The sequence below is a fragment of the Rhinolophus sinicus genome, chromosome 1, assembly GCF_057876585.1.
Source record: "Rhinolophus sinicus isolate RSI-liver-muscle chromosome 1, RSI-T2T, whole genome shotgun sequence".
In the NCBI taxonomy this organism is placed as follows: domain Eukaryota; kingdom Metazoa; phylum Chordata; class Mammalia; order Chiroptera; family Rhinolophidae; genus Rhinolophus; species Rhinolophus sinicus.
Window position 1 is genome coordinate 117,413,614 of NC_142501.1, and position 25,061 is coordinate 117,438,674.

Below are 25,061 nucleotides of genomic sequence, written 5' to 3' on the forward strand. Positions count from 1 at the left end.
CATCCCTGGTCTCTTGAAAATGAACAGGAAGAATAACTATCCTCCACCGAGAGCACTGACTTTATTTTAGAAAATAAAAAGAACGACTACTAAATGAACCCTTTACTGTATCTTGGTTTCTAACTGTACATGATTTAAATGTTTCACATGATGTATCAACAAAACTCTTCCCTAGTCACGATTTAACATTTGAAGGAGTAAAAGATCAGCAGGGTTTTATTCATGAGACACGGCTTTGCTGCTGGAAAATAGTGTACTAACCTACGGACTATTTCAAATCTCATGAATAGGCATGAGTCAGTTATTCATGTCCAATTTGGGTTATTTGAATGAACAGTAAAATTATTCTTATCTATCTACCATCTACCCATCATATATATTCCATATGCATTTTTTTTGTGTGCAATAGTGAATAATCCATAAAATTTTCTGTCTGGTCCCTTCTGGTTGGTGACTTTCAGTTTTCAAGGTGGGTGGATTTTAAGGATATCTGAAATTGTAGGAAGAAGTGAAATAAAGTCGAGGGAGGTAGTCACTTGTATGATTAGACCATCATCCAAGAATTAAAAAGAGAGGAAGTAAAGAACATTTAAAAAAGAACAACAGTAACAAGATAAAATGTTTCTCGCTATATAATGGCTCTCACCACTAAAAAGTAAGGGACCATATAGTGATTACTTAACAGGACACCCCACCAGTCCCCATTGCAATGTGATAGCATAACAGCAAGAATCCAGGCAGAAAGCTCAGCAAGAAAGCTCAGATTTTATATTGGTGTCTTTTAAAATGCTATCAAGAACTCATTAGTAAAGAGCATAAGAATAACCCCAAACACAGCTTCAACAGAAACAGCATCTACCTCATAAATATGTTCCACCAATGGTCCAACTCCCTCCTCTTTGCGGGGCTCCTCTTCCGGTTCCCAGTCAGGAATGGGCAGAACAATCTGCGGAGGGTGGGAGACTCTGAAACATGGAATAATACATTAACTGCTGATGAGGGCACATGTAAAGAATGCTTCGCTAGAGTGCAGCAAAAAGTGGCTCTCAATTTATTTGAATAGATATTGCCTATAAGGAAGAGTAAGGAAAGTGATGTTCAGTAAAATAGCTAAAGGAAGAGTGAAGGGTCTGAGACATCCACCGTCTGGCTCAGAGAGGGACTGTTTTACAGCATCTCATCTCTTGGGCACTAGCGGGCAGAGCAGAGAGCGTTCCTGAGTTGAGATGGATAATTTAACATACACATATATAAACACAGAGGGTGCCAAAAAAATGTATACACATTTTAAGAAAGGAAAAAAAACTATTAAAATTATGCTGATGGTAACCACTTTGAGTACCTCTTGTAATTGCAGAAGTCACATGTGACTTACATTCACCTTTTGTTATCCGTGTATGTTGAGTATTACAATTTTAATAGGTTTTTTCCTTTCTTAAAATGTGTATACATATTTTTGACACCCTCTGTATATACATTTATCTATAGATCCTATGTGTGTGTGTATGTGTGTGTGTGTGTGTGTGTGTGTGTGTATACAGTGTATATAATTCCTGCTTTAAGCCATATTAAGAAATGGGAATTTCTTTGTGAGTAAAAATCTAGAATTCTGTGTGGTGTGTTAAATGTCCAGTTGTGAAGAAATACAGTTTCCAGTGAAATACTTCATAGTAGAAAAATGACCACTTGTGTATTCTTTCTTAGATTTGTTTGGCTTCCCATTAATTCAGCCATACCGTTCACAAGGTCAGGCCTAGAACCAAAACAAAATAAAGCCTGTTTGTGTTCTAGAGTTGTCGTATAGATAACTCAAGGATGACAGAAAGACTTCAATGGTGTAATCATGTAAGTAGGAGTTTAATTTGACGTATAGGTATGTTTGCCTGTAACTTACAACTAGAGAGTAAACACTGGATGAATGAAATACAGTACATAGCACTATTCCATATTAAAAGCTGACCACAAACCAAATTATTATTTTCACACAATATTAAAAAGGATAATTCTCAAAAAAAACCCACAATGATTTCTAGAAATTTTTAACTAAAAGATAGCATTAAAAGAATCCCTAGACTTTCAGCTAAAAGTAACTTCAACAAAAACACCTCTTTTGGCAATCAGGTATCTTAAATGACCTTTTCAGGATATCCAGTAATTAACACAGCCTATATCAACTTCAAAATTTATCTTTTTTTCCCTCCCTGTGGTAATCTCTTTCTACAGGAGAAAGAAAACTTGATTGGGTTAAAGTCTGACCCAAGGACAAATAATTTAATGTTTGCGTGTCTCTATTTCCCTATCTGGGAAATTATGATAAATGTTTTGGGTTGTATACCACAAATAATCGGAAAGCATCTCAAACGCTTTTGGTCAAAGTCAATTTGGCTGCATGTCTTCTAGGAGTGAATAGGAGAAGTACATTTTAAAAACTGAAAACTCTTAATGTTACTAAATTGTAAAGTCCTTTACATTCATCCTCAATCTGTAACTACTGAATAAAAAGTTCAGGGCACAACATTCTCTACCCTTAGAGTGATTTGTTGTGATGCACCCCTTTCCTACTGATTCGATTAAATCATGTTTAGATCAAACACAGAGGACTTGATGAGGAGAAGAGTTCGGAACATGGCAGATCGTTTTCACCAGAGGAAAGCCCAGAAAGCTTGGGCTTCCCTTCCCACGGGGTCTTGATGACCTCACCACCCAAAGCTTTATTATGCTCTTATCTCCTTAGCTAAGAGAGTTGATTCCATGCCTACCTCCATGGTGAGGCTCTAGAAAAAACTTTCGTTTTTGTTGTTGTTGTTCTGATGGTCATAAATCCTGTAGAACTAGTCATAAATCCTCTAGCACCACAGAATCATAAATTTAGACCGTGGGCTGATACTGTGGAGATATTGTGTTCAAAATCCCTCATTTTATAAATGAAAGGAAAACTGACATCCAGAGAAGTAGGGGGTTATTTAAAGGTGAAGACTATCACTCTGCTTTACTTAGTACCATCCCCTCTATTTTTAATATACAGAGTATCACAGGGGCCACAAAGCTGCAGTGATTTTAGTAAACACAATTTGAAATCTCCTGTCCCACTTCTGTAACAAAATCAAGTAAAAATCTATAAAGAAACTTATCACAGGGCATTGCAAAATCATTCAAAAAGCATGACTCACAAAATTCACTTATCTACCCTCTGAAGACGTTGTCAACTCTGGGGAAACCATGGCAAAGAATGGCTTTCTAAAGATCCCAATTAAGTAAGTGAAGCATTGTTCACTGTTTTCAGTTATTGTTTTTAGAAAGAAAGAAGGGAAAAAGAAAGAATATTATTAACTAATTAACCTAGGATGATCACAGCCAGTTTAGTGCTCTAACAACCTTTACCGAATAGCCCTTATATTCTAAGATGGAGGATAGCACATTATTTCACGAAGACTCTTGAGTAATAAGAAGATTGGAGGTATTCATTGCTAACACTGGACATTAGGAAGGGTTTTGAGGGAAAGCAGTGAATTAGGTTTTTGATAAGTTAAAGTCTATCTGCTCTCAGGAAGTTGAAATCTGATGACGTGGTAGTAAGGTGTGAACCCTATGTTCACAACCCTGTTCTCAAGCCTTATTAGTCCAAAATGGCAGACTTCCATTTATTGTATGGACCAATGTTGGTTCTACCTGCTGTAGATAGAATCTATTCATAAAATAGTTAGTCACGATTGTAGGCTTTCTTAATACAAACCCATTCAATTCTGATTATTTTATAAAATATAACATTAGTCCTTGAGATCTCAATACATGTAGTGCTGTTTCTTGTGGCCAAGTTTGCTTCCTACAGACCTATGCTAAATGAATCCTTTGTACCAACAAGTGACATGCCAATCTGCTTAAAGACAGTGTTGACATTACCTGGCTTGGAAACAAATGAGACCATTCTCAATATTTTTTTTACCATTCAAAGAAATAAATCCATTTGAGTTGATTTTTAAAATTATAAAAACAATGGTAAATTTGAAAAAAAAACACAAAAAAACAATACTGTTAGAGATAGTGCATAATACCATATATTGGAATAAACATCATTGGCTAAAAAGAAAATTAGATTTTCTTCCTGAAGACTGAACATGGAAGATTTTCTACACAGTAGCTATTTGTTAAGAATTAAACATCGGAACTAATATTTTTGCTGAACATTTGGAGGAAAGAGTTTACTTTGTGGAATGACTAAAAATAACTTTAACATTCTCTTAGAGGAAAAACTACGGTCAATTGTTAAACATTAATCTAGCAATTAAAATAATTGCACTCCCATTAGAAACACAGTTTTAATTACAAGTTTTGATTATTAGCAAAATGAATAGAAAAATTCCTACTTTTTAAACTTAGAAACATTGGTACCATAAGCGATGACAGAAATACATTTGAAAATATTAATCTCATAAAGATGAATATGTGAGAATAAATACAGTTACATTAATCCCTTAGTTACCTTGGACTGAATTATGTTTTATGGAATAAAAACAGTTCCTAATTTAAAATCAAACAGTTTCAATTTATTTTTGGTTAGCAAAACAAAGATTGGTCAAGTTTAAAGGAGATAAAAATTTTAGATATACTAATTGTGATTTTTTTGAGATATGAAAATAAGATAGTAAAAAAATAATGCTTGATAATGACTGTGTTTTCTCTTCTGATTTTTAAAATAGTGTTTTGCTCATCAAGAGAGGGATTGGGAATTAAATTAGAAATGCACAAAAATAAAACATCTAGATTAGCTCCACATATCTGTAAATCAAACAGGTCACTTCCCATGAGTTCAATCATGAGTTAAAGAAGAAATCTCAAAGGAAATTAGAAAATATTTCAAACTGAGTTACAATGAAAACCTAACATATCAACATTTTGGCGTGCTATTAAAGTAGTTGTTAGAAATTTACAGCTCCAAATGCTTATGTAAGAAAAAAAGAGAGCTCTCCAGTCAATGATCTAATTTCTACATAGAAGAATGAGAAAAAGAATAGTAAAACCAACCCAAAGTGAGCAGAAGGAAGGAAATAAGAACAAAAGCAAAAACCAATGGAATAGAAACAAAAGAAAACAAAATAATAGAAAACAAAAGCAAAAACATAATAAAAAGATTTTAAAAAAGAAAAATCAATGAACCAAAAAAACTGGTTATTTGAAAAGATCACTAAACTCTAGACAGACTGATCGGGGCGGGGGGGAAAAGGCAGGTAGAAGATACAACTTGCGAATATAGGGAATAATGAGGGGAACGCATTAGAAGTCCTACAGACATTACAAGGAAATTGGAGAATATTAGGAACAATTTTTGAAACATGTAACAACTTACATGAAATATACAAATTCCTTGAAAGAAAAACTACCAAAGCTCACTCACGTAGAAATAGAGAATATGAATAGTTTTCTATCAAAAAACAAAATTGAATTGTTAAAACCCTTCCTACAAAAACAAAAGCCTAAAACCACAAACAGAAAAAATCCCCCCAAAACTCCAGGCTCAGATGGCTTCACTGGTGAATTTTGCCAAATATTTAAGGAAGAAATAATAGCAATTCTACACAAACTCTTTCAGAAAATAGAGCAGATAGAGAAATATTTTTAACTCATTTTATGGAGCTAGCATCCCCCTGTTTCCAAAATCAGAAAAAGATATTGTAAGAAAAGAAAACTACAGATCAGTATTTCTCATGAAAATATATGCAAAAGTCACTAACAAAATTTTAGCAAGTTGAATAAAAAGAAGAGTCATCATGACGAAGTATGCTTCTTCTCTGGAATGAAAGTTTGGCTTAAAAGTCAACACACACACACACACACACACACACACACACACACACAGAGTCTAAAATATGATGTCAATAATATATATAAATATGGGGAGGTGAGTAAAAAAATGTAGTGCTTTTGGAATGTATTTGAACTTAAGTGACTATCAACTTAAAATAGACTGCTATAAACATAGGTTGTTATATCTGAATCTCATGGGAACCACAAACCAAAAACCGATAATGGATACACACAGAAAAAAGAAAGGAATTCAAACATATCACCAAAGAAAGTCATTAACGCACAAGGGAAGAGAGCGAGAGAAGAAGAAAGGAACATATAAGAACAACAAAAACAACCAGAAGATAACTAATAAAGTGACAATAAGTACATACCTATCAACAATTACTTTAAATGTAAATGTATTAAATGATCCAATCTAAAGACATAGGGTGGCTGAATTGATAAAGAAACATGACCTGTGCTTATGCTGCCTACAAAAGACTCACTTTGGATCGAAAGACTGAAAGTGAAGGGATAAAAAAAGATATTTTATGCAAATGGGAACACAAAGAAACCTGGGGTAGCAATACTTATCTGAGACAAAATAGACTTTAAGACGAAGACTGTAACAAGACAATGAAGGGCATTACACAACGATAAAGGGATCAATACAATAAGAGGAACAAACTCTTATTAACATCTACACACCATAGGAGCACCCAAATACATAAAGCAAATATTAACAGACATCAAAGGAGAGTTTGACAGTTTACACAATTATAGTAGGGGACTTTAACACCCCATTGACATCAATGAATAGATCACTCAGAAAACCAAGGAAACATTGGCCTTAACTGACATATTGGATCAAATGGATTTAATAGATATTTATAGAACATTCTACTCAAAACAGCAGAATACAAATTCTTTTCAAGTGTTCATGGAACACTTTCCAGGATAGACCACATGTTAGGCCACAAAACCAGTCTCAGTAAATTTAAAAAGATTGAAATAATACCAAGTATCTTTTCTGACCACAATGATATGAAACTAGAAAATTTAAAATAGAACTATCATATGACCCAGCAATTCCACTCTGGGTATTTATCTGAAGAAAACAAAGACACTAATTTGAAAAGATATATGTACCCCTATGTTCACTGCAGCATTATTTACAATAGCCAAGATATGAAAGCAACCTAGGTGTCTATTGATAAATGAATGGATAAGGAAGATGTGGTATATATATACAATGGAATATTACTCAGCTATAAAAAATAATGAAATCTTGCCATTTGTGACAACATGGATGGACCTAGAGGCATTATGCTAAGTGAAATAAATGAGACAGAGAAAAACAAATATGGTATGATTTTCTTAGATAAGGAATCTAAAGAACAAAATTAACGAACAAACAAAACAGAAACAAACTCACAGATGCAGAGAACAAACTGATGGTTGCCAGATGGAAAGGAGTAGGGTGGATGGGAGATAAGGTGAAAGGGATTAAAAAGTACAAATTTCCAGTTATAAAAATAGTCATGGGGATGTAAACTACAGCACAGAGAATATATAGTCAATAATATTGAAATAACTATGTATGGTGACAGATGAATGCTAGACTTACTGGGCTGATTACTTCATAAGGTACCTGTATATAAATGTCTAATCACTAGGTTGTATACCTGACAGTAACATAATATTGTATGTCAACGATTACTGAAAAATAAATTTAAAAAATAATCTAAGAAATTTTTAAAAATTCAAAAACAAAAATTAATCAAGTTATCACTTTAATGGACAAATAAGGGAAAACCATTTAATCATCTTCTTAGACACAGAAAATAACACTTGACAAAAACGAACACACATTCACATTAGAAATTCTCAAGAATACTAGAGAAAAAGGGAACATCCTCAACGTGAAAAAGGCATCTACAAACACCCTGAGGGATAACAGCCGACTTAATGGTAAAAGACTGAATGTTTTCCTCTTAAGGTCAAGGCTGGATCTAAGAACCAGGGAAGGATGTGTCCTTTTACCATGTCTGTTCGGTCTTGTACTGGAAGTCCTAGTCTATGCAGTAAGAGAAGAAAAAGAAATAAAGGCATAACTACATAATAAACAATTTAACCTTGTCCCCAAAGAGGTCAGGCCTTTGCCCTCAGCTTCTAAGAGGAAACTTCTAAGCTCTCAACATTTTATGCCGAAGATGAAGGAGTATCTTTGTTTGCCAGGGGGGCTTGGGCCACACTAGATATTCTAACAATATGATTTAGGGTAGGGTTTGCCCACACCAAAAAGACCAACAGTATGATTCAGGATGGGAGGTTTGGTCAAATCATGGAAGTCAACCTGGAGACTAAGATCAATTAAGTGGTCAATCAATCAGTCATGCCTATGTAATGGAGCCCCCCCAAACAACAACAACAACAACAACAACAACAACAACAAAGTGAACACTGAGGCTCAGGTGAGCTTTCCTGGTTGATGATACACCATGCATATACTATTATCCATCAATATCAAGAAAGTAGTACTTCCTGACTCTACAGAAGAGAACAACAGAAGTGCTCTGCTTGATATTTCCTCGGACTCTATCTTATGCACTTCTGCCCTTGACTGATTTTCATATGTATCTTCCCTATAACAAGTTGTACCACAAGTATAATAGCTTTCAATGACTTCTGTGAGTCCTTCTAAGTGAATTATTGAAACTGAGGGTAGATTTGGATGGGTGTCAGAAGCTAAGGTGATCTCTTGCAGGGACTGTTCCCTGTAACTTTGTAGTTGGCTAAACGTTTTCACATACAGATTAGAAAGGAAGAAATAAAATGGTCTATATTATTCACAGATAACATGATCATGCTATAGAAAATCCTAGGCAATCAACAAAGAAGAAACTATTAGAATTTGTGAGTTTACCAAGATCTCAGAATACTACTGCATTTCAAGACTTGTTATACATGTGCATCAGGGGAACAGAATAAGAGGTCCAGAAATAGACTCTCACAGAGGGACAACTGACGTTCAACAAAGGTGTCAAGTAATTCAGTGAGGAAAAGATGGTGTTTTCAACCAAGGGGACAGCAACCATTGGATATTCACATGCAAGAAAGTAAACCTTGTCCCAGCTCACACCAGATACAAAAATTAACTTAAAATTAATCATAGACCAACATGTAAAACTATAAAACTTATGGGGAAAACATAGGAAAAAGTCTTGTGATGGATAAGGCAAAGATTTTTTTTTTAAAATGATAGGTCACAAAGCGCACATATTATAAAATATTTAAAAGTTAGATTTCATCAAAATTAAAAATGTCTGCTCTTTCAACATCACTGTTAAGAAAAGAACAAGCCAAACCATAAGCTGGGAGATAATCTTTGCAGGACCCTAATCGATCTGGTACATGATTTTTGTATTCACAATATATAAGGAACTTTTACAACTCAATAATAAGACAAATGACCCAATAATAGACGGGCAAACATTTTAAGACACGGTTCACCAAAAAAACAGATACTGATGGCCAAAGGGCAGTGAAAAGCTGTTCAGGACCACTGGCCCTTAGAAAATGCTAATTAAAAACCTTAGTGAGCTACTTCTATAGATTTACTAGAATGGCTAAAAACAAAGAAAGAAACAAGCCTCAAGCACATGTGGGCAAGAATACAGCACAATTGGAATTCATACTTTGTCGGTGGGAATGCAAACTGGAAATGGTACAGTCACTTTGGAAAACAGTTCAGTGGTATTTTATCAAGTTAAACATACCCTTGCCTTACAACTCAGTGTCTCCATTTGTCAAAACAAATGTCCCAACAAACACCTGTATGGAAATACCTATTGCAGGTTTATTATTAATAATTGTCCCAAACTGGAAATAATTAAAAACCCAAATATTCACCAACTAACTCGTGAATGGTTGAACAATTCCTGGGACATCCATGCAGAGGAATACTTCTCTGACACATGCAAGAACATATATGTTTTTCAAATGCATTATGCTAAGTGAAAGAAGCCAGACTTAAAAGGCTACATTCTGTATGGAGATATTTATATGATTTTCTGGAAAAGACAAAACTATCGCCACAGCAAGTAGGTCTTGGTTGCCAGGGCCTGAAGCTGGAGAAGGGTTGATTACAAAAGCACATGAAGGAACTATCTGGGGTAATGGAACTGTTTTATATATGGTGACATAATCCTTCAAACTGGACACCTAAAAAAGGGTGAGTTTTACTTTAAGTAAATCACACCTCAAGAAACCTGACTTAAAAAAAACCCATACCTCACAAACTGAAAAGATAGTTGAAATATATGTAACTGATAAAGAATTAATGTCTAAACTCTGGGATATAAAAGGAACTCACAGGAAAAAGTTAAGCCTCTCAGTAGAAATATGTGCAAAAATGTGAACAGAAATTTCCCTGAATAGGAAGATTAGTCAAAAAATAAAACAAAACACCAAAAACACATAAAAACATTGCTCAAGCTTATTTAGAAATCAGAGAACTGCTAATGAAACCTTCAGTTACATACTATTTCTTATCTGTAAGGTTGACCCAAAATTAAAAACTGGACCATTTTGCGAGTTAGTTAATAATGTGGAGCAATGGAAACTTTCATCCCTTTTTGTGGGACTGTAATTTGGTGTAAGTATTTTAAAAACAGTTTGGTATTATTTAGTAAAGTTAAATAGTGTATACACTCGGATCCTGAAATTCTCTAAGCATATACCGTTCTGACATCCTTCTACATGTGTTCCAGGAGATATATACAAGAAAGTTTGTAAAAAAAGAAAGAAAGAAAAGAAAGAAAGAAAGAAAGAAAGAAAGAAAGAAAGAAAGAAAGAAAGAAAGAAAGAAAGAAAGAAAGAAAGAAAGAAAGAAAGAAAGAAAGAAGAAGAGGAAGGAAGAAAAGAAGGCAGGAAGGAAGGAAAGAAAGAAGGGAGGGAGGAGAAGAAAGAAGGAGAGAGAGAGAAAGGAAGGAAAGGAAGGAAACCCCTAAATGTTCATCAAGAATAGACTGGAGAAGCAAGATATGGTATAGTTTTACAGTGTTATACTCTTCTGCAATTAAAATCATTGAACTATAGGCACATGTACTAAAGTGGTGAATGTCAACAACATTCATTTGAACAAGGAAAAAAATCACAGCAGCATACATAAAATAAGATTTGGTGTAGATAAGGTTCAAAACACTATCTCATAGGCTGCATAGCATGATCATTTATAAACATGCACCTGGAGACAGGATGCCTGTATTTCTCTTCTAGCCTCCCACTTCCTAGCAGTGTAGCCTTCAACAGCTCGTGCCAAAATTCCCTCACTTGTACAACGAGGATACTAGTACATACGTGTATTAAGATGTACTAACATGTTGGGGCAGCACATGAAAGTATCAGTAGATGTTAGGCATTATTATTATTCTCGAATTCACTAGGTGGAGATTCAGTGGTGCCAGGATAACAGGTAGAGGCCCCCGCTCTCCCTCCACGGAAAGTAGCAGGGTGCAGCAGTAAGAAATGCATGGTGACAATGGCTCTGAGTGCAGAAATCTACTGTTGTCCCCCCAAAGGAGTGTAAACCACTCAGGACCTATGGAATAAGAAAAGGGAACTTGGATTTCTGGAGCCCCAGAGACATTTGAGCCCAAAAGACCAGTTGACATTTTTAGCCAACCTTGATTGTTGTGAAGAGACAAGAATTAAAATTAGTGAAGTCTACGCTATACAAGATGAAAACTACATGCAATCCATTTCTAAGTTCTTCCCCCGCACCCCCAGGCACCACTTTCCCAGATGGTAGTTATTCCTAAGCCTTTTACTTGAGCACTTTCCTCCTGTCTCTCGATTAATTGCTTATTGGGACCTTCTTCAAAGAATAGGACGGAAGGAAAAAGACACAAAATGTAGATCCCATCAACCCTCACATTTAAGAGTTAGCCATTTCTTCAACTCAAGATGTGGTATGGCGAGGCTGAATTTTCATTCTGCCAAAATAATTATTGGAGAAGTGAGACTTTCAGACAGTCACATGGTTGTCTATTTTATCTGGCTTCTTATCACTAGCTTTTATAGTTTGATTACTGACCTGTCAGTTTGGGGAATAAAGTGAGCTCTTGTTTTGATATCCTTAGAGTTAATGATCATACAGGGTTTACTCTGCTTTCCAAAGGGAGGCTAATGATGGGTAGAAAAGAATGAGACTTTATAACCAAAGTGAACTGTGATCGCGAATGCATTAGGAAAATGCCACATAGTTTTTACTAGTATTTTATCATTACTCTCACGCACAGAAAGCTATTATTACAGTAAAACTACTACAATGCTTTGCTTATTACTTACCCTCTTATTTCCACTTGAGCTACAGCGGTGATGTTGATTTGTAGGCTCACAAAATTGCTGTCTGGGTTATCTTTGTTGGAACTAGAATACAAGGACATATGATTTAAATATATTTCCTCAGATGTGTTGTTATAATACATGGTCATAAAATACATTCTGTATAACACACATGATCAGTACGATCATTTAGAAAACAATGGCATATACATTCTACAAAAACATAACCATGTGTAGAGGGAAATGCTAAGATCCACCACGATCTAAAGTAATATAGTAACTTTCCATGAAGAGACACCTTTTCTGCAACCACAGTAGGTATCTAGAGACGCTAACATTTTTTTTGTTTCAATGGCTGAACCAGCGCTGAGTTCATTTTCCAGCGTCTGCCCTGAACACATTCCTTAACTTCTCTGAGCATCATGTTTATTGCCCATCAAATAGGAAAGGACAGCATATTCAACTCCTGATTTTCCATGCTCATACAGCATAAGACTGTGAAGAATGATCCAAGAGCAGCACACAATGGAAAAGGAATTTGCATTTGGCTCTGGAATGCATCATACCATACATTTTTTTTTTCATAGCAAATTTATCTCCTTATGATTTATTAGATAATATTAAAATAAGTGTACATTCACTGCCTGCTCACTGATTGACTAGGGTGGTGTGTGGGGGTGGTGGTGAACAGAAGCATGGCTAAGGGTGAGAAAAAGTGAGATCAAGGAGAGCTGGGCAGTCCATGCAGAGGTATTAAGAAGGTGACATGATGTTTTGCAAGTGGTTTCAGAATCTCAAGATGGAAGGTGCATGCTTAAGAACATTTCTTTGAACAGTGGCAAAATGATTTTCAAGTTTGTTGTGTCTTTTTCTCAAGCAAACAGAATTAGATATGAAATTTAACTTTTAAAAAATGCACGTGTTAAGCCGCCAGCTCTGCAAGGAAAAGGAAACGTGTCTCACGAGAGGCTTAACCAGTAGCTGTGCTTTGGATGCAATCCCACTTGCATTTATTGTCCTACTGTGCTTGCATCGAAGTCACCCTAATATCCCAAAGGATCCTGCTTTTAACAAAAGGAGATGTGGCCGCACCACCACTAATAGGTCATGTTTATATTCAGCTCTCATTAGGAAGAGGAAGCCTCCTGTTTTTCTCCTCATCGAACCTCACACAGATTCAATGGACAGGCTCGAACACTGCGATAATGGTAATGGGGTATGTTCTGATTAGCTTGTGAAGCTTTCCAAATGTGGGAGCTGGAAAAGACAGGATAAGAGTCTGCTTTCAAAGGAGGAGCAGACAGAATTGTTCCCACATTGCTTTTGAAAAGTCCTGTTCGATTGTATATACTGATAAGGCAACTTAAACTGCAAACACACATAAAAGACATAAACAGGCAAATGTTACGCTCATTTCCTGTAATGGGGTATCCCTGCTAAGCTTGTGATGAGCCTAAAGGGACTTGTTCACCAAAGTTTGAACCCCAGTTTCCAGGCCACTTTATTATTATCACATCTGGGTAGGATCAGTCAACTAAAAAGCTTTTTTTTTTATTTTTTTGTACGACAGGATTCTGAATTACCACTGAGAAGTCATTAAGTAATTCCACTTGTTGCAGACATTGTGGTTCCAAATCCATTACAGGAAACTCTTTAGTTTTGGAAATTTAAGTCTAATTGTTCCACAGATTACCCTGACTTTGTTCTATTTTCTAGTTCACTACTGCTTTGCGGCAGTGCAAATTAGAATGATGGAGGAAAAAAAAGTGTCATTTAGGTTATTCCATAATTCTATTGCATTTTGTTTTCAAGTGGTTCACATAACATGACTTTCATTATTCACAACATCCTGAAAATGTAAATACATGTCAAGCGTTGAAATCATCTTGGGACAGGAGTCCAATATGAGGCTTACAGAGACTTTTCTGAAATGTAACGAAAGCAATGGCAGACTTGGAGGCTAGACCTGGTTGGAGAATCAAAATCATCCTGTGTCACACCAGCGTGCCATGACACTTGGTACAGCTACTAGTGGTGTCCAAAAATCTCCTGGTAAGAAAGCCACGGGGCTTGATAGAGAACTTGGATGCCTCTTTAACGTCTTTCCTGGAAGGAAACCTCCATCACTGATATCACTGCTGCATTCAAACAAGCCATTCATCATGGCTGTGGATGCTGAGCTATTTATGTCAGGGCTAGTTCTACGCCAGGCATGAGAATTTCCTCTCCACGACTACACCCTATGTCATGCCCCAAGGATAAACATGTTTTTCACTTCCTACTCCGACACGACTTTCTTTTTCTTTCCTGTTTCCTGCTTGCTATTTTCTAGCCCTCCCTGTATGTGTTCTGCCGTCTCTGGAATGTCAGCAAAGACAATACAATGTTCACTTCACCAGCATTGAGGAAGCAACTGCAACAAATAATCACAAAGTCATGTTTGTCTGTGGGAATTGCTATTTGAGACCCGCTTCACAGAGGGAGGAAAATGTTTATATGTCACACAGAGCCAGGCCACGGAGACACCATTTAATGCAAATATTTGGCAACATGCAATATTTTAAGTTTATTAATTTATAAAGCCCGTTTTTCTTTTGGGTTCTATTTGTGGAAAAGGGCATTAAATGTACGTAGCAGTGGTCAATATGGTCAAAAGCTTTCAACTTGAGAGCATTTGCTTTGGTTTATTTTTGGTTTAAACACATTTGAACTGGATGCAAAACATCCATTAAATACTTATTTACATCTTGGGAGTCTGACAGCAAAGCATGAAGATAAATGCTCACTTCTCAAGTACTTTAGTATTCGAGTATTAAAAGTATTCTCAAACACTGTTATCTCTGTAATGTATGTTTTTGGAATTTGACGCTTTATGCTTGTTGCAGTAGCCTCTCCAGTTCTTTTTGCACTTCTCCATTTTTATGTTTTTCAGGAAAATGCTAAAATAGTCATGCATTTTTACAGCATGTAAGGATGGAACATCATCATGGCCCATTCTTTCAGATGAAGGGGGATATTAAAAATGTGACCATTCTTATTTTCCATCAAATTCAGCACTTCATTGCCAAATTCATTATCTAAACGATGGTCTTCAGGATGGATTTGGGGAAGGTATTTAGAACATTTAGTGTTCTCTGTTCCTTGAGTGAACTACAAATTGCATCTATTCCAATTATCCATAACTGTAATCAAGTGTAAGGAGGTAACCTCAAGGAATTTGCTTTGCTCCTTTGTAACAGACTTTCTTTCTAAATAAAGGCTGTATATTTTATAAGAGGTGTATCTTTCCCCAAGTGACACGAAGCTTCATGCCACTGTAGGTAGAATCAATGTCACCAACCATGATGGTGAGAAACGGAAACTGCAGCCTATTGTCTGGGGGTTGGGGGTCCTTCTCTATCAAGTGCTTTTTCTTTTTTTCTGAAAACGTACAACTATTAACAGATTTCCCACATGAAAATATTTAGGACTACCTGAGCCTTCTGGGAAATATACATTTTGTAGATCAAAGAAGTGATTTAATAAGCTTTGGGTACAGGGAAGGGATATTACTGAAGAATTCCTTCCATCTGCATCCCATCATTAATTTGAGTAAAATAAAATAATCTCCTTAAGATTCAGCAGAAAATATTTAACTTACATTCAAAAAAGACATAATAAAGGTCAGGAAAGGATACCCAAAGTAAGTTAGGAAACCTCTCTCCCTAGCAATGTAGGACAAAGTTCGGGGGCTATGGTTTGTACACAGGTTGCACATTTTAAAAATCTCCTAGATTCTTACAGAGTCTATATATTTTTTAAAAATCCTAAACTTCTAGTGAAGTAGCTATTAAAAATAATCCACTGGGCAACATCGTTTTTCTAAAAGCCATAACACTTTTTGACACCTTCTTCTTGCAGGACAGAGGTACATTTAGAGATTAGCCACACTACACGGGAGTATTTGAGAACCAACTCGTATATACTGACTTCAGAGTCGTTTTTATGTTAGAACACGCTGGGCGAGTTATAAACAACTATGGAAGGCCTGCCTGTGCTGTCTACATCAGTGTTTTTCAAACTTTTAAAATTGCAGACCACAAAAACAATATATCCATCAAACGGGGTATCTTACTATATATATTTATGTTTATCTGAAAGGAATGTCTCATGAAGAGGACTCTGAGATATTCTATTTTATTTAATGTCCTTTTCTTTTAATGTGACTTGAGAGCCATTGTATGGATTCCATTACTGGCTCACGGGTAGCAGCCTACGGTTGGCACTCCCTGACTCTCATGCACAATGCTCTCTGTGGGTCTTCCCACTCATGAAATATTATTTTTGGCCGTGAAGGAGCAAACAGAATAGATGGTGAAAGGGTAAAATCATACCTGAATCCTTGAACAGGGTCAGTCTTGGTGAAAGGGGGCAGCTACTTACATGGCTCAGCTTAAAGTTGCCAGAGATGGCTCTGCCATCTTACCTGCATCCTGCTCACATTAAATCATCAGAGACTCATTCATTCTTGAAAAGTTAGAAGATTTCAAGATTTCAAAGGTAGAATCTATGCCTTTTTTTGCAGAATTATTGCTTTTAGGGATTAGCTAGCTGTCTCCCAGCTGAGAGAATGGCAGGTATGGGTGAGGGCGGGAGAACGCATGTGCATCAGAATAAGGAAAAATGGAGGGGGGGCGGGGGATGGGGTGGGGGGGGACGGGGGGGTGGTGTCGGGTACCCAGGACAAAATTTTACTCTCATGAATTGGCTCACAGAAAACAATCTCTTATTCAGAGCCAAAAACATTGAAACACACACACACACACACACAAAACAAATAACTGAGAAAAACAAATGAAAAATGGGCTGTGAAATCCTGGGTTCTAATTTCAGGTGGACTTCTAACATGAAGGAGCTTGACAAGTAGCATTCATTTGACTGGATCTCTTTAATATTGCGTGTTAGGCATTTTAAGAACTAACCTTCTGATTTGAAGATCGAAGTTAATGCTCACGTTTGTTTTCTCAAGACGTGGAACTGCAAATCGGAGGCCCAGAGAATACTAAATAAAATTTTAAAAAATCACACAAGACATTACGTTATTACATGGGAGGAACTTTATACACAGCATAAAAGTCTTTTAAAGTCATCCTGTAAAACTCCACTCCAAATTGCTGTTTCTTTTTCTGCTTCCACCCTGGATGGCTGAGAGCTGAGAGAAAGTTATACAATTGTAGGGCCGAGACCATCCAGTCCCTATACATTTTGGTTCCCTCTCTTCATTTAGCCCCTTATCAACTCTTCTGACACCTTCCTCATATGCTAAATTAAAAAGCTAAATATACAAGAGGTGATTGATTTGGAAAACTGTGATGCTTCCATTTAATGGACATTTATGTAGACATTGAAATTATGGCTGTGAAGCTTATGCAACAAGGTGGAAAAGTCATCTGATACAATCATGATCAACAAAGAAAAAAAGGTTAAAAAGTTGCACGTGCAGTGTGTTTCAGCTATGGTTTTAAAAGTGTTTCAATGGAAAAAATTACTGTACATGACTAATGATATATTGTAAAACAATATGTACCAGAGTATATATTATAGTTATGTTACTATCAGTGTATGCGTATGTATGGATTATTTTTCCACCTTTACTTTCCGAAGTTTTAAAACTGCTCATACTGTTTTTATAATTTGAAAACAGATTTTAAAAACGTGGAGAAAAACAAATCCAATAATGTAAGTAAGGAAGTAAAAATAGTAGTTAAGGTATGCAACGATACCACTTACTGTCCCATGTACTGTGCTAAGCCTCACATGCATTGTCTCACGTAAGCGTGACCGCTACCCTGGGCAGTAGGTACTGTGATTCATCACATTTTACAATCGAGCAGCAGTCTGAGGACTTGCTCCAGGTACAGAGCAAACACACTGCCGAGTTGGAATTGAAATCCCTCCAAGCTGACTCCAGAACCTGTATTCATGGCCACTAGACTATGAGACAAACCGGTGATTAAAAACTCATGTTAATATGAATGAGTAATCATCTGAATTCATAATGAATTATCATTTTAAATTTAATTAATCATAAATCTTCATCATTTCACTACTGAATGTGCTACAAGCCAGGTACTGCCCTAGTATATATAAAGCCACTAGTGCTTTATAGCACATCATTGCATAGCCCGAAATATTCCTGCAAATAGGAATTCTCCCATTTCAGTCTGACTTGCCCAAAGCATCACAGTTGATAAACGGCAAGGCTGGGATTTAAACCCAGGTATGCCTAATTATTAAGCCTATGCATCCTTCTGCCCCAGTCATGATGAATACTTTCATGATTCCAAATGTGCAAGTTTCCCCCAGAACTCTGGGCCTTTGCACATGCTCTTCTTTCTTCTTCGGAAACCTCATAAGCCTTTCCCTGCTTTTTCTATGTGGAGAACTCCTGCTCATGCTTCCAAGTTCAGGACAAGAAATACTTCCTGCAACACATTCTCTGATCCCAGGCCAGGTCAGGCAGACATTTTCTCTTTATTCTCTCTCCTTCTTTGCTACTCTCTTATCACTCAACCTATGATAGTACTAATTTTGAGTTTCTTATGGAATGGAGATCGTATATTTTCATCTTGATATTGTCAGACTCTAGTTTTGCACCAGGCACAGAGAAGGGGTGGCAATAAAAATGCCATTAAAAAACAATGAGGAGAAAGAGCGTGCCATGGTTTGTATACTTCCAGTGATGGGGATTGTACTATATTGTGATGAAACCTGTCTGCAACACATTGTTGGTCTTCATTATAAAACAATTCAGCATGGGGGGAAGATACACAGAAGGTGTGACAACTTCATACAAGTGAGAGAGATGCATGTGTTCTTAACTAGAATCATACACCAGATCTCTGGGCATTGATTCTAAAGAGCCTTTGTTGAACCACTATTTTCTTGTTTTCCTGCTTGGGAGATTTTGCAAGTTGTTATGAATCTTTATGGCAGCTAAATATTTTATATTGCTATAGCTATTGTATGAAAATGACATTACTACTTACAAATCATGTGTAACACTTCTGAATACTGCTGTAAATGTTTTGTTAAATTAAAACATAAAGTCACTTGAAGGCTATTTTTTTAAATATTGAGACTAGAATAAATATTCCTGGCAATTTATGATGCTTTTTAATACTCAGGACTAGTTTTACATTTGGAATTTTACTGTAATCCACTGAGTGTTCTTTTTAAAATACAAAATGCAGAAGTAAATAAATCAAAGTGTTTTAGAACACAACAGAATGCAATAAAATTTGATGTGTTTAAGGGCTTTAAAGAGTGAGATAAGAAAGCTATTAGGTTTCTTCCACTGTAGACCTCAGAGATAAACGAATACAAACAATTTACTTCCTTGACTTCTAAAGATTATTTGCTGGTAAAACGGATTGACATCGCCTCACATAAACACATTTGTGGTTAAGACCACACTGCCATTTTTATCCTCCACTTTGAATGACACTGGTGCGCAGTTTTTGTTCCAAGATTATTCTTAGTTATTGACGATCTTAGATGATCTCTGGTCTAGATTTCACACTTTTGATATTGAAAAAAGAATAAGTGCCTGGCCATCAATAGATGCTAACACTGCTGCTACCATGTCATCTCATGTCTCTGTGGCCTTAGGGAGACCTCTTCATATCAAATTAGGTGGTTGGATTTTTGATGAAAATTAGCAAAAGGATTTATCAGCTTCTAGATAAAAGGATTATAACGGAAAATGTTCTAATACCTCAGCTTAGACATTCCATTCGATCTTTCATTGCCTCATTTAAATATCTCATCTGTTATCCATTAGTTTTCATCCAAGGACTTACCACAGTTTTGCAGATAGGATAGGACACAGGCTTTGTGTTCAGGCCTGGTTCGTATCTTGGGTCTGTCCTTCATTACCTGGGTGACCTTGGGCCATTCATTTGACTTCTCTTAGTCTCATTTTTCTCACTCATAACATAGGAGAAATACCATAGGGTTGGTGGTTGTGGAAATGAAATAACATTAAAAAAGCACCCAGTGATGGGTTGATAACACAGAAGGTCATCAATACATGTTAGCTAATAAAAATCTGTCATAAAAGTTTATCTTTCATTTAAATATTTACTTTTTTTGAACCAAGAAGTGAGTTCACTAGACTACAGCTTGGCACATTTTTAATCCATCCAGGGTCAATGGAATAGAGTTTATTTTAGTGTAAAAAAGCAAAAACATTATTCTAGCACAGTATCCTGAAGTATAAACTGGGAATAGGTATTTCTAGATGGAAAGTTTCAAATGCTCAAATGAATGTGTGAAACACTGGGCTACCAGGTTTATTTACTGCAGGACTTCTCAGAGCCTTTAAAAATTTTATAGTGTCCAGAGGATATAATCAGCAGTGACCACAGAATTCCCCTTTAAATAAAGGCTTATCTCAAGGGATTAGCAGTTTTAGGGATATAATTTGGGAAGTTCTAATACAAATCAATGCAATTTTAAGTTTTCAGGAATTTTTTTTTCAAACAGTCCATTTCATTGATACATAAACATCTAATTTAAACTAGAGGAATATGTATGTTCAGTTTATATAACTTTTAATTATGTAATATTTGCAGATTTCAGGGGTTTCTTTTCCCCCTGATTTATGACTTATAAAGTAACTATTTCTGCTGTGATATGTATTACAAGAAGTTCCTAGGTGAATACTTAAACTGCAATTGCATAAAATAAATTTATTGTCTATGTAATCCTGATGGGAAGTTCCTAAATGTGGAAACAAAGAAAATAAAAGAAGAGGAGGAGGAGATGGTGGAGGGAGGAGAGGAAAAAACCCAAGTCCTTATTCTTTCATAAGCATGTTACAGATCAGTATTAACCCTTTCTTTTTCTTGCTATACTTCAAGTAAGATGTGTAATTCTTCAAGTAAGACACCAGGTTTTCAAGTAAGACCTGGGAAAACGGATTCAAAAGCTGAATTATGGAAATATTGTTATATGGAAAAATACTGTGAATGATATTCATATGCGAAGTATACTGGAAATAAAAATTTAATCGTCTTTCCTAAAATTTTTAATTAGGTTATTTCTTAAATCCTTTACTTACATTGCTTTGAATTCTAAGAAACAAGTTGTAGTGGAATTCAAAGAAAAAATATTCAAAGAAAGAAATTTGTAGTAAAAAAAAAATAGTCTTCATAGATTTGTCGTGACTAAAAGACATGTAAGAGTAACATCCAAAGAGAAAGCATTTAAAATTATTTGTCTCTTTGTGTTTTTAACCTTAGATTATCTACTCTGTGTTGGTTATAATGCTAAATCCCCCTACCCTGGTAATTTCCTGCCTAATTTGTTTTAATGGCTATGTGCTAAATTGCTGAGTGCTAATTGGGGAGTTTTCCATTAGTTCTCTTTATAATTCAATGAGACAGAAATCAGAAAGTGCTTCTGGTTTTCTCTTACATTTGTTCCAGCCACCATAGGGTTCCCAAGGTCACACACTACCATTCTGGTGACATTTTCCATCTTGTACTCACAGCTCAGTGGTCGGAATCCCTACAACAGGAAAGAACACCAGCGTGAAGTTCAGGGGGCAGAATAAATCACATCCTGTCAGGAAAGCAATGCTGTGGGCGGGAAGCTCCTCTTGATTTCAAACACCTGTGTGGGCAACTGTGCCCAAGAACTAATTGTGACCATCAGCTCAGAAAAGAAACTTGAGAGAAAAGATTGAAGTTTAATTTTAGAAAGAAACGTCTTAGATTGGTAACACATTTATTGTATTTCCTTCAAGAAGAAAATGCTTAAGATACCATATATATATATGTGTGTGTGTGTGTGTGTGTGTGTATTCATATATATGTGTGTATATATATGAATATGTATATATATAAGAAAATATATATATGAACATTTTAGAAATTATTTTCACTATTGTTAGTGTTAAATTTGAGCCATGAAGATATTCAACATGACTAAACAAATTTATTCTTGCAAAAAGTGGAATGACAGTAGCATCTATGGATTATCATACGACTCAATGACCTTTTGCAGAATTGCTTTGAACACACATTTCTACACATCACGGTCCCATTTAGAGATGATACAATCAATCTTAGTTCAATCCTCTAAATCCTGAAGGCAGAAAGAGAACAGTTTTATGTCTACCCAGTGCTTCCTGTTTCCTTCTTCCCCCTCTGTCCTAGTCTGATTAGAATGTACAAAAACTCAAGTTTGAAGAGGTGCTTAGAACTATGTGTTGGAGAAGGCAGGTCTCAAGGTTATACTAGACGAGGGGAGAAGAGAAAGAGGTTTATCTTTGAACTCCTGCCCTCTGCTCACAGCTCCACCTAATGTCCTCACATTACTCCCAGGTACCTAGAAATCTACACCTTGTTCTCTACTCGGAGCCCCTTCCCTATTTCAAAGCCTAATGTCCCCAGGGCCCCGCTCTGCCTTTGGTGATAGCTACTTAGTTCACCCATTATTCCACTCAAACCTGTTAAGTGCTACTAACACATCCCCTGTCACCCTCATTCCCAAAGAGAAGCTTGGAGTATGAGGACTTCCACAGAGGAGCAGCCTCTTGGGAACTTCTGCCCCGTGAGAGGTCCACGGAAGAGGGTTCAGAACATGAGGACCTTTTATCTATCTGTCAGCTTTATTAAAATGTCATTTAAGGAAGTCATGTGAATTTCCCAGTAAAAGTTTCAGAAACCACCCTCTATTCCATTCTTTCCACTTTATTGAGAAAAACCCAGATTCAACCCTGAAACAAAGAAAAGCAAAACAAACCCAGGTATCTAGGTAAAGAATTCTGTAGGTAGATCATATGCTCCAATAAAATAAACTTTAGAGGGCAGGGGTTTTGTTCTATTCCCAATGCGTAGAACAGTGTTTGGCACAGAGGAGTAGGTGGTGTTGGGAGCCATAGAGCAGGTGTAGTTCACACTCTTTCCTAAAGAAGAGCTTACAATGAAATATGAGGTCTGACAATTAAGTTCACGAACTTGTTGCACTGATGTTGCTAACCTTTTTTTGATATCAGAGGGACTATTCATTATGAATTTGTACCAACTGGACAACCAGTTAACCAAGTTTACTATTTGGAAGTGCTGAAAAGGCTGCGTGAAAAAGTTAGACAATCTGAGCTTTTCGTCAACAATTCATGGCTCTTGCATCACAACAGTGCACCAGCTCACATGGCACTGTCTGTGAGGGAGTTTTTAGCCAGTAAACAAATAACTGTATTGGAACCCCCTCCCTACTCACCTGATCTGGCCCCCAGTGACTTCTTTCTTTACCTGAAGATAAAGGAAATACTTAAAGGAAGATATTTTGATGACATTCAGGAAATCGAGAATAATACGATGACAGCTCTGATGGCCATTCCAGATAAAGAGTTCCGAAATTTCTTTGAAGGGTGGACTAGGCACTGGTGTCGGTGCACAGCTTCCCAAGAGGAGTACTTCAAAGGTAATTGTAGTGATATCCAGCAATGAGGTTTGTAGAACTTTTTCTAGGACAAGTTTGCGAACTTAATTGTCAGACCTCAAACTTTTTTTTAAGCCTGGTAATATTCTCTCTTCTCAAAAATAGCTTACACATGTATTCAGGTTCTTAAAGATTCATAACTAACTCTAATCATACAGAAATGTTTTTTGTTGAGATTATTAACTCAATCCTGAAAACAGGAAGAAAAAAAAAAAAAGCCCAGCAAAACCTTTTAAAAAATGCCCATGTGTCCTCTGAATATAATTCAAGGATTTGGCTTCTATAGTAAATATTTTTATCTTATCTAAAGGTTAAAAGTTATATATACATTTTTTCAGCTTTCTAGAAATAGCTTTTCCACATCAATCAAAGAGCTTTTCTCTACCCAGATCCCCCCCCCCTTTTTCTTTTTTTAACCTTTATTTCCTCTCTGAGTGAGAAAAACAATAATTGTTTTTCTAGATATTTCTAGGTTATTTTCCTCAGCTGTTCCAGGAACAGTCTGGTTCTAATCCATTTATAGCTCGTAGAGTATCATTCATTCATTTATTCATTCACTGAAAATATCTACTATGTTCTTGCTATTTACCTAGCACTGATAAAAAAGACACCTTGTTCTCATTGAATTTCCAATTATTATAACAGTTGTAATAAGTGATCACAAGCAACTGTTAACATGCGGTGGAAACACACAGTTAGTACATTTTGTTAAGTTTTATGGTAGGAGGGATTCATAGTGAGAGAGGAGGGCATGCACGGAGATTTAAGCAATCAGAGAAGGCATCCTAAAGGAAGTGACACATAAGCTGATGGGGGGCAGTGCAGAGCAGTGGCTAAGAATAGGGGCCTGCACCTAATAGCTGAGGTTTCCATCTAGGTTCTGCTACCTAATAACTACCGTGTTTCCCCGAAAATAAAACCTAGCTGGACCATCAGCTCTAATGCATTTTTTGGAGCAAAAATTAATATAAGACCCAGTCTTATTTTACTATAAGACCGGGTCTTTAATATAATATAATATAATATAATATAATATAATATAATATAATATAATATAATATAATATAATATAATATAATACCGGGTACTATATCAATTTTTGCTCTAAAAGACGCATTAGAGCTGATGGTCCGGCTAGGTCTTATTTTCGGGGAAACACGGTATGTAACTTTGGGCACGTTATTAAATGTCTCCTTATCTAAAATATGGAGATAATGATAGCCTTGTCTTTTCTCTATATGGCTGCTATGAGGATTAAGTAAATTAAATATATGCAAGAGCTCAGAGCAGTGCCAGCCCATAGCAATTGCAAAATCAATGTTAGCAGTCTCAGTCATTATTAAATTGAGGCCTAATGAATGAGTGGAAAGGAATAAACTGGATAAAGGAGATGAGGGAGTAGAGTTAGTGTGTCAGTGAGAAGGAACTGCAGGTACAAT

General features: G+C 36.2%; 1 protein-coding gene across 2 annotated transcripts in view; it reads right to left on the reverse strand.

Annotated features, from left to right (window-relative positions):
• The window catches only part of ITGA8 (integrin subunit alpha 8), a 165,973-nt gene that overhangs the window by 37,517 nt on the left and 103,395 nt on the right, over nt 1-25,061 (reverse strand). For both annotated transcript variants that reach the window (XM_074324800.2, XM_074324799.2), the window contains 4 exons: nt 21,592-21,684; nt 17,094-17,173; nt 12,136-12,216; nt 860-965 (listed from right to left, as the gene is read on the reverse strand). In XM_074324800.2, coding sequence (XP_074180901.2) covers nt 860-965; nt 12,136-12,216; nt 17,094-17,173; nt 21,592-21,684 — 360 coding nt within the window. The remainder of the gene's footprint in view (nt 1-859; nt 966-12,135; nt 12,217-17,093; nt 17,174-21,591; nt 21,685-25,061) is intronic.